This window comes from Arvicanthis niloticus, chromosome 12 (assembly GCF_011762505.2).
Source record: "Arvicanthis niloticus isolate mArvNil1 chromosome 12, mArvNil1.pat.X, whole genome shotgun sequence".
Taxonomy (NCBI): Eukaryota; Metazoa; Chordata; class Mammalia; order Rodentia; family Muridae; genus Arvicanthis; species Arvicanthis niloticus.
Window position 1 is genome coordinate 43,540,157 of NC_047669.1, and position 10,794 is coordinate 43,550,950.

General features: G+C 34.5%; 1 protein-coding gene across 1 annotated transcript; it reads left to right on the plus strand.

Moving 5' to 3' along the window:
- Nucleotides 1-3,072: 3,072 nt before the first annotated feature.
- On the plus strand, nt 3,073-6,510 carry LOC117717918 (olfactory receptor 5AC1-like). The gene is made up of 2 exons (XM_076911191.1): nt 3,073-3,186; nt 4,218-6,510. The coding sequence occupies exon 2, from the start codon at nt 4,236-4,238 to the stop codon at nt 5,154-5,156; it is 921 nt and encodes a 306-aa protein (XP_076767306.1). The 5' UTR covers nt 3,073-3,186; nt 4,218-4,235; the 3' UTR covers nt 5,157-6,510.
- The last annotated feature ends 4,284 nt before the right edge of the window (nt 6,511-10,794 follow it).

Here is a 10,794-nt window from a genome sequence, read left to right on the forward strand (position 1 = left end):
CAGCAAGAATTTCTAGATAGAAAGAGATTATTACCAGTGGCTATGAGGATAAGATTTGTAATGTAGTAAGGAATCATGTTGATCTAGCAAAGTGGTAGGAGTAGATTCTTTTCTAAGACCCATGACCTCACTTGCCCTGGCAAGCTGGTTAGATCTTAACCTTACAACCACAGAGAAGTGAAGTGATCACCCCTTATCTAAGAAGCTTCTCTTTACAGCAGGTGAAGACCATCACAGAAAACCATATAGTCACAATACAAAGACCAAGTGCTCATGGGGTACCCATCACCAATAGATGCACCTATTTCATAGTGCCTGTGTCTATAGTTCAGGGAATATTGCAGGAGAAAGGGCACAAAGCAAAAGCCAGAACACCAGGAAGTCTGCTGTGAGATAGTCTTTTCTAGAAAAGCCACATAAACAAGACAGGATCAGGATCAGTGGCAATATCAATTGTTAGCATGGAAGGGGAAAAAAATCTCACAGGATTCCACCCTTAGACAAAAAACTACAGGCAACTAATGACTGTTGGAAAAATTAGTCTCTGCCAGAAGTGAGCCACCTTACTGGCTGTCCAGTGTAATGTGGTCAATCTCGAAACCATTAAGGCACACAAACAACAAAAATAAACACATACATACATATGTATGTGTATATATATATATATATATACATATACATATATGTACATATGTGTGTTTTATGTTTTATACATATTCTATGTGTGCATACAAACACATATATTTATATATGTATATAACAATAATAATAAAGGCTATCAACTTTTATGATCATTTCTGTAAAAACATTTACATTTTTATTAGATTGCTTTGTAATCTGTAGTAAATTTTCATCTGCTTCCTTCCTCTTATTCTCTTTGCAAAGTCTTTTACTCAAGTACAGTTCCTAGTTTTTGAGCCTCTTTGTCTTAAACCAATTCTTCCCCTATCTGCTGTTGCTGCTCCTATTCAATGAAAGGGATGCTATCCTCCAAGACTCACTGATCACTTCCGGAAAGACTCAACTTTCCTGTTCTGCTACATGAAGTTTCCTACTTTACTTTACTATTAAAAGTAAAGATGTCAACCACCACACATTTCTTCTGATAGTTATTATTTATTAACATTCTCCAATTGATTCCGTGAAGATTCCAGCAAACCAATGTGTGTCTTCTCTTCCTCTTCTCTCCTAATATTTATACTTTCAAGGGACAGTTTTAGAATTTTTAGGTCAATTATGGAGATAGAAAAATATTTATGTTTACTAAGTATTAATAAAGAACTGAGGACTTGGAGAAGGTAGAAATAAAGGCATTGAGGTGAAGGGGTTCAATGATATTTCCCTGGTTTGTTTGCATAATAAACTTTTGGTAATTTTGTTTGCTGAGATAGCAAAATCCAAGAGAATGGCATTTGGGGGACTACAATCAGCACATATAATCTCAGATTTGAGGTTGTGACACATTCAGTATTTTTAAGTGGAAACCAATTTTTTTTTAGTTAACTTATGAAATATTAAGGGGAATTAGATCATACAAGTTTTTCACTTTCTTGGTTAAAGTTACTCCAGGATATTTTATATTTTTGAGGATAGTTTGAAAAGCATTATTCCCCTAATTTCTTTCTCAGTCCATTTGCCATCTGTATCCTAAATGCTACTGATTTTCATGTGTCAATTTTGTATCCAGTTTCTTTGCTGAAAGTGTTGATCAGCCGGAGGAGTACCCTGGAGACATTTTTAAGGTCACTTATATACACAATCTTATTACCTGCAAAGAAATATAGCTTGATGTCTTCTCTTATAATTTGTACCCCTTGATCTTCAGTTGTCGTCTTGTTCTAGTTAAAACTTCAAATGCTATATCAAATTGATAGGAGAAAGTGAGCAACTTTTTTTGTTGCTGAGTTTAGTGGAATTGTTTTAAGTTTATCTCCATTTAAGTTGATGTTGACTATGAGTTTGCTTTAAACTGCCTTTATCATGTTGAAGTATGTCCCTTGTATACCTAATTTCTCCAGGACTTTTATCATAAAGAGGTGTCAGATTTTGTTAAAGGCCTTTTCTTCATCCAATGAGATTCTCGTGTGTTTCCTTTTTTCATTCAGTCTGTTTGTGTGGTAGATTACATTTATTGATTTTTGTATATTGAGCCATCTCTGGCATAAAGTTACTTGATCGTGGTGGATCATCTTTGTGATGTGTTCTTGGATTCAGATTACAAGTAGTTTATTGAGAATTTTTGTGTCTTTGTTAATAAAGGAAATTGGTTTGTAACTCTTTCTTTCTTAGGTCTTTCTGTAGGATAAGTATCAGGGTAACTGTGGCCTTGTAAAAAGAATTGGGAAATTTTCTTCAAGATAATCTCAAGGAGAAAACAAATGACTCTTAAGGGTACGTCTCATGCCCAGCAGCAGAAGGCCAAAACAAAATGAACATCTTTGGAACCAATGTCATCTTTGGAAGTTCTTTGTCTCATAATGCTGAGTCAGGGAGGTTTTGGGGTTCTAAATTTTATTTTTTAAACACATATGTCATTTTTATAAATATTATGGCTTCTGGTTTTGTGATTTACAGATTCCTGTGTGCATAAATGTAGGTGTTTCTGTGTCTATTTCTTGTGCTTTTCCTTTGGCTCTTTTACTTCTATTTGTTTTATTCTTTTACACATTGTTTTTGTTTTATTTTATTGCATTTTATTTTATTATTGTTCATTATACGCCTCCTTGTTTTCTAAGGAGAGACAAAAAGAATGTGGATCTGACTGGGAGGTGAGCTGGGGAAGAATGGGGAGGACTGGGAGCAGTTGGTACCATAATCAGAATTGTATGAAAAAAAATCTACTTTTAATAAAATAACTGAAAACAAAATAAAAATGAAGAAGTTTACTGTTTCCTTAGTTCCCTGAAATTTAATAAACAGAACACACTATGGAACTAGTTATATTGATAATTTGGTGATTAGCTCACAATGCCAGGAATAACATTGACTTCACCCTCCTGGGGAATCTCTGGGAAGCATTAGGGGAATTTGGAAGTGTTTAAAGAATCATTTTGAAATAAAAATAAGAAATGTTGTCTCCTTATTGCCTGGAGTTTTCACACAAATAACACTGATTCTCCCATACTTTTTGTGTTTCTTCCTGAAAATTATCAGTGTTCCAGTTTTCTACTGTTTTAAAGGATTTAGGTGAGAGCAAAAAGCTTTGCATGATTCTGTTTCAGCTTTGCAATGTGTTTGCAGATAACAAAGCACATAAATAAGACTTTAAAATACTAAATAATCTTGAAGAAAATCAGACCCCAAAATAGTAACACCAGAAATTACTCACATGAACACAATGATGGTCTAATTCATTGTTCATGAAGGTAACAAAATTGTCAGAAGGTTTGAATGTAAATTTCTAGTAATATAAAATGAATGAAAGATTAGAACGTTTCAACATATTCACTTTTTATGTAAGTTTTTCCTAACTGAAGTACAATCTGATGCTCAAATGTTACTTACTTTATTTTTAGAATGAAAAAAAGCTGGATTGTGTGTGTGTGTGTGTGTGTGTGTGTGTGTGTGTGTGTGTGTGTGTAATAAAAATTCATTAATTTCACAAATAATGAGATTATGAGTAATAATGAATGTTATGAAAATAAGATCCTTATACCTCTCATATATCACAAACTTTTAAATTTATGAAGCAAAAACTTTACAAAACAGTGTTTATTGCCTGGTCATATACTTCTAGTAGAGATATTCTTACTTTGGTTGTTGAAGTTCATAAAGAAAATTTGATTAGTTAATTCATGACAAAAATCTCTTATAATTTTCAACTTAAAGCATTTATCAATTAATGAAATAAAGAGGCCATGACTTTGAAATAACAAAATGGGGTATATAGGAGGATTTAGAGAGAGGAATGGGAAGAATTACTGTGATTATATTATAATCTGAAAAGTAAAAGTAATAATAATGTTGTGGGTTTGTTCATATAATGTTTCTTTCATTATAATTTACAGTTAAAGGTTTTGAAACATTTATTTCTCTTGGATTCTCAATAATAATAAACTGACATCTCACATTTGGTTACTTGTGGTGTTTTTAACTTTTAGAAAGATAGCATCTACTTATATCTTAAAATTGCATAAGGCCTGCTTTTATTTTAATTTCTCATGGTAAAATATTTTTATGTTCCTTGTGACTGTTCCTTACTTGTTCTTTCATTCTAGTGATTGTTCGGGGTAGACATGACAGTAAAAAACCAGACTGCGGTGGCAGAGTTTGTTCTCACAGGGCTCACTGAGCTTCCCGAGTTGCAGGTTCCGCTCTTCCTGGTTTTCTTCACCATCTACCTTATCACTATGGTGGGCAACCTTGGACTGATTGCTCTCATCTGGAAGGACCCTCACCTCCATACTCCCATGTACTTATTTCTGGGAAGTTTAGCTTTTGCAGATGCATGCGCTTCATCCTCTGTAACTCCCAAGATGCTTGTCAATTTTTTATCTAAGGATCACAAAACATTCTCGGTTGAGTGCTTCACGCAGTTTTATTTCTTCGGTTCCAGTGCAACAACAGAATGTTTCCTACTGTCAGCGATGGCCTATGACCGCTATGTGGCCATATGCAACCCTTTGCTTTATCCGATGATGATGTCCAATAGCCTCTGTATGCAATTTATACATGTTTCATATATTGTAGGTTTTCTACATTCAGCAATTCATGTGGGTTTGTTAGTGAGATTAAATTTCTGCAAATCCAACATCATACACTATTTCTACTGTGAAATTTTGCAATTATTCAAAATTTCCTGCACTGATCCTACAGTTAATGTCCTTCTGGTTTTAATATTTTCAGCTTTGATACAAGGTTTTACTTTTATGACTATTATCGTCTCCTACTTCTCTGTCCTTTTGGCCATCCTGAAAACAAAGTCTGAGAGGGGCAGAAGCAAAGCGTTCTCCACCTGCAGTGCCCACCTACTCTCTGTCTCTTTGTTCTATGGCACACTTTTTCTCATGTATGTGCGTCCAGGGTCTGGATCAGGAGAAGATAAGGACAGAATGTATTCTTTATTTTACACTGTAATAATTCCCTTTCTAAATCCTTTTATATATAGTCTGAGGAACAAAGAGGTAATGGTTGCCCTGAAAAGAAAAATGAAATAAATATTTGCAAGCTAAGTTTCAGGACATTACTTCTATCTTAAAGGGGGTGGGCAATCTGTAGAATTATGGATTGGAATATGTTCTTCCATGTTACCAGATGCTCATTCATGAGCTCCCTTAGAAGGCGGTGAGCTTCTCATTATGCTTCCTAGTGAGGTTTGGCAATGTAACCCACAGTTAGTGCATCCAGAGACACTGTGCTCCTTTGCATCTGAGAATTCGACTTCTACAGAGTGTCTCTTAGGAAATTCCAGTTTTATGAGGAGTGATTGGAAATACTACTTACAAATAATGAAAAATGATTAATAAAAGATTATCCCAACGTAGACAGGAATACAATGTTTCTTGAGTGACCCTAGTTAATGTAGCTTTTTTTTTTAGATTTTTGACATCTGTAGAATAATAAAAATGAATCTGATTCTCTGTCTCTTGGTAAAATATATTCCCAAGAAATGTAGAATTTAAGGACAAATGTTAGGAAAGTTTAAAACAATATTGGAGCATCTTAGGAAGATAAATGGAAACTGGGGTGTTTAAACGGGTAGAGTATTAAAATAAATTATTGCTCATGCTTATAACTCCACATATATTTGTATTAATATTGCAAGTAGTGATGTATTCAAGAAGTTATAAATTTTATATTTTGGTATAGTAAAATAAATGTCAGAAATCAGCCTTCTGGTGGCCATTTTCACTGATAACAATATTTGAACAGAAGGTAAGGGAAGAAGGAGCATGTAAGAATTATAGGAATTTGATGGGATGATATGTGGCAATGAATTCTCGCTCAACTAGTGGTTGAGAATCTAGTCTCACAATTTTATATTTTATTCATATTACATAGAATTAGATGAATCAACTGTGAACAACATAATCATATTCCTCACTCAATCTGTCTTTTCCAAGAACATTTACTAAGAAAAATAATCATAAAAAGGAGAATTAAAGTTTTATAATTGTATTTATAAGACAATTTAGTTATTGTTAATTTAATAATTCCAAGAACCTTGCCATATAGTTTAGCTAAATATTTAGGTATGAAACAAATATCTTTATCACAAATCTCTTGATGGAAATACTTTTAAGAGAAATATAGCTTCCATATTATAACTTTCAGATTCTTTATATCAGGTTTCCAATAACAAAGAAAAAATTTCTTCTAAAAATATTACCTGTGACAATATTTTATTTTATTGTCTTTTATATTCAATCTGTACTTAAAGAAAACTTTCACAATACTGTATAGTTTATGTGACAATATGAAGACAAAAGAGAGTATATAAATGTGTAATTTATACCTGTAATATGTAATTTTACCTGTCTTATTTTTAATAAAGACCCCTGTCTTACACTAGACTGCCTTGTATGGAAAACACTTAACAGCTTCTTTCAGTTGAACAAGCTAATATTTGGATACTCATAGTCTTAACAAAAACAGCCCTTATTGCTGGAGTTTGCTTGAAGTGATTACTTAATAAAAATGTTCATGAATCTATTGTTCCACTTTGTAGTGAAAGTTTTACGCTTTATAACCTGTATTTTATGAAATACTGAGTTACTGACAGATGAAAGTATGCCAAATACTCCTGAATGCAAGGTGACAGTTAAGCTACCTAAAGTAAGAATGTGGCAGCCACTGATTCTGATCTTCCTTGTGCTTATTCAGTCTGTCAGATGGTATTCAGGGACTGAAACCAATGAATGTATATATGGGAATTCAAGGTCTCAACAGTATTTCTGGTTTATTCTTTGACATTCTTTCTCAAAATGGAATAAGCCTGGGTAAAATGCTTCACTAAATAAGCACTAAGTGATTCCTTTACAACTTATTTGATTGATTATCTTACTATATTTAAATAACTGTTATAAGAAGGAGAACAAACATTTTTATAATAATGCCAGAATGGTTTAATATTGAGGCTTATTTAAGAAAAATTATGGGTAAAAATTTTTATGTATAAAACTTAGATGATACAATTACAAATAAGAAGATAAGAAAGAAGAAAGGAAGAAGTGAAGAGAAAAAGAGGAGAAGGAGAAAGACAGAAGACAAAAAAGAAGAGAAAATAGAAAAGCCTCTGCCCTTAATTGTTTTATTATAAACTCTTTATATAGTCTGTTCAGTGACCTATGTACTTTATTAAACCCAGTATTTGATAAGTACTTGCACAGATTAAGTTTGAGAATTTTCAATTAATTACTGGATTTGGATTTGATGGTGTCAAGACAGCAAACACTAATTCTATTGCTACATCTCCCCCAAACCCTTAGAGATTATAGTATAGACTATGTGTTGTCTGAGCAAAATTTTTCCTTGTAAGCCTCATGGTTATGTAGCTATGTTTTAATTTCTTATATTTTTGAGATTATAATATAATTATATCATTTATTCCTTTTTTCATTCCTCCAAACCATCCCATATACCCATCCTAGCTCTTTTTCAAATTCATGGATACTTTTTTGATATATGCATATAGATAGATAGATAGATAGATAGATAGATAGATAGATAGATAGATAACCTACTCAGTAACCTACTCAGTCTGTATCAAGTCACTTGTGTGTGTTTTTCCATGGATCATTATTTGGTCTTGGAAAACTAGTTGATGAACTTTTCCATGAAAAAAAAAAAAAAAAGACTATTTCTCCCTCTCAGCATCCCTTATTTGTTTATATTTGTGTAAAGTTGAGGCCTTGTCATCTTTCACTGGGGACTTTGCCATGTCTATTGTTGTCCTTGTTCAGCTCATGCTTAGGCAGTCATGTTGGTGAGGTAATTTTTATTCTATTAAATCTACTAATGGAGACAACAGAAACATGGAATCTCTACAGTGAAAGTCACATGTGAATTCCTGCCACCTCCTAAGTTGTCTGAACCCTGAGCCTCAGAACCCTGGCTAGGGGATATGAGGGAATAAAGAGAAGACAGACACAGAGACACAAGTATGAGGAGGAGGGGATAAAATGTTCTCTAATCCCCCACAACCCAGAACCCCAGCATGTTTCCTAGGGACAAAACATGGGAAAGGGTTAACTAGTCATGTAGGAGGTCTCTGCATGTGTATATGCTCAGGCTGTAAACATTCAAGAGGAAGAAGGCTTAACTGCTAGTCTTTGAGCATAATAGTTCCTAAGGACTCATACTCAGACTCTTGAGGAAACCTTAGCCATTCTTCTTGAGCATGGCCCATGTGAGTAATAGCTTTGCCAATTTCTTGGAGTCCTCAAAAGGCGGTGCCCACTTCAAAATACAGTAACTCAGTTACTCATGATTTCACTCACTTGGGGACTCTTTGCTTCCAATAAATGTCTTATAAGTCACAAAGACAAAGTTTGATTTTTTTTTATTAGAAGAGAATCATAAACAGACACAGAGACATAGAGTGTATCCACTCTGGTCCACTTTGAATCATGATAGAGCACCATTAAAGAAGTTAACCAACTGCCTCTCATGAGAGTTAAGTAAGAAACATAGATAACTGTATAATTAACTAGAAATTCTTGTTAGCCCATATAAAAGGCATGCAACCCAGATTTTTTTTTACAAGTGGTAAGCTTAGATTGGGCTGGTTTGGGAGCTATTTTAACTTATTACCCAGCCATATGCCCCTTGTTATGTGCTGTTTCTCCTAGCCATGGGCTGATGGTCAATCTTCTCTAGTAGAGGCTTTCTCTCCTCTCTGTGTCCACTCTGTTTCCCATCTCTACTTAAAACTCACAGCCAGGTAACTTAAAACCTGCCTACCTCTATTTTCTGCCTAATCACAAGCTTTAACCTTTTATTGACCAATTAACATGGGCTGAAAGGTTACACAGCATCACTTGGTATATGTAAGGATCTCCTCATCCCTGGAGATCTTCTCATCCCTGTATCTTCTCATTGGGGGCAACCAGACATTGGGGGGCCAGTACCTAGCATTGTATATATAGCAGCACCAGACCAACTCACAACAAATAACAAAAGTTTTGTCCTTTGGGAATGTCCCAGTTTCTTAAAATATTAGTAGAGAAGGGACTTAGAGGAGTTATAACTATCTCAAAATATTTGAAAAAGCTAAATATGAATAAACATTCTAGTTTATAAGCTATATCTATTTAATTGGAGTTACACTACACCCAGGATTATGCTCATCCCAGAAGCCATCGGTTCCCAAGTAAAAAACTTAGTGCTAGATATGAGACACCAGCACTTAGGTTATTTAGAGGATGCTACTGAGACCACAAAGCAATATAAATTATTTTCATTGCTCTTGGTTCTTATAAAGATCTTAATGGAAAGACCCAATTGTTGAAGGTACTGAATCAGGTCAATACTGAACAGGAAGATTCCTCCTTGCTGGCTAGCTCACGAATTACTGGAAAATGCTGTGCAGGCTGTTGGGGGAAAGCCATCAATAGTCTAAACCTGCTATGGATACTGTGAGCTTCAATAATAACCAGCATGGCAAGATACACCCATGGATGTATAAGTGGCATGAATGTTATAGGGATAACCAGTCATTTCCTAATTTCATGTAAGGCCTAACCTCATAAATAAAAAAATGTACATTACAAATCTGTCCAATAATTCATCGATAGGTCACAAAGGTGAACTTAATATTATTTGGTAAGTGGGTATTATATCAAAATGACCTCTAAATTCATATAAATTTTTCTAAATATCAGGCCTCATTGGAGAAGTTTATTTGTACAGTATATGGTTATTAAAACAGAAACATGCAACGTGTCAAAGTGCAGAGAATAAACATCAGTGAAGTACTCAGCTATAAACAGGACTTTTGTATCAAACCTTCTCATTAAGACTTAGACGTCGTAAAAAGATTGTAAGAGCCAGATCTTTGAGAGAGTAGAGAGAAGCAATGTCTTTGGGGCACAAGAGAGTTGTCAAACTCATGGTCTCAGAGCAGCTGTGGTTGTCTTTATACAACCCAAAAAAACCATGCCAGTCAACATTCTAGCATTCAATACGAAGAGTTTCCTGGGGTTCCCACACTCCTAAATGAGGAGATATGGACATGTAGTAGCTTTAGGGGAAAGTCACGTGGCTCTCGGTAGATTGGTCACTCTCTAGTTATTAGAATCTAGAAAATAGTCTACACTCATAAATATATCAACTCTAAAGTTTGGAGTGAGTTATTACAACATTGTAAAGGATACAAAATTGCATGGGTAAAATTGTGGGTATGGAATTGCAAAGGTTAAGAAGAGTAGAGGTGAATATCATTAAAATACATTACATGAAATTCTCAAAGAATTAGTAAAGATACTTGTTTTTTAAAAATTCCAATTTACCTTGCTAATGTTATAAGGTACCACCCTTTCTGCGAAGCAGTAAGTTATTTACCCACCTGTGCCCTGTGGATGATATCAGACAGTGCTATGGTTTACATGTCCAACAAGATGGAAAGTTATTCTCTATTCTGTAAATGCAATCCGACTGTTTATGAAATGATCCCCTGATGTCAGGCACAGTCTAAAACAAAAACATAATTTTACGAAATATAGAATATCAAGGCAAGCACAGCCTGAAGTCAACACTCCCCTCTGAGCTTTGTGGGAGACACACCACCTCCATTTCTCTTCTGTCTCTTCAAGGTGCTGTGCCCCCAAAACATGCTAATGTGCTCTGAAGTGTCAA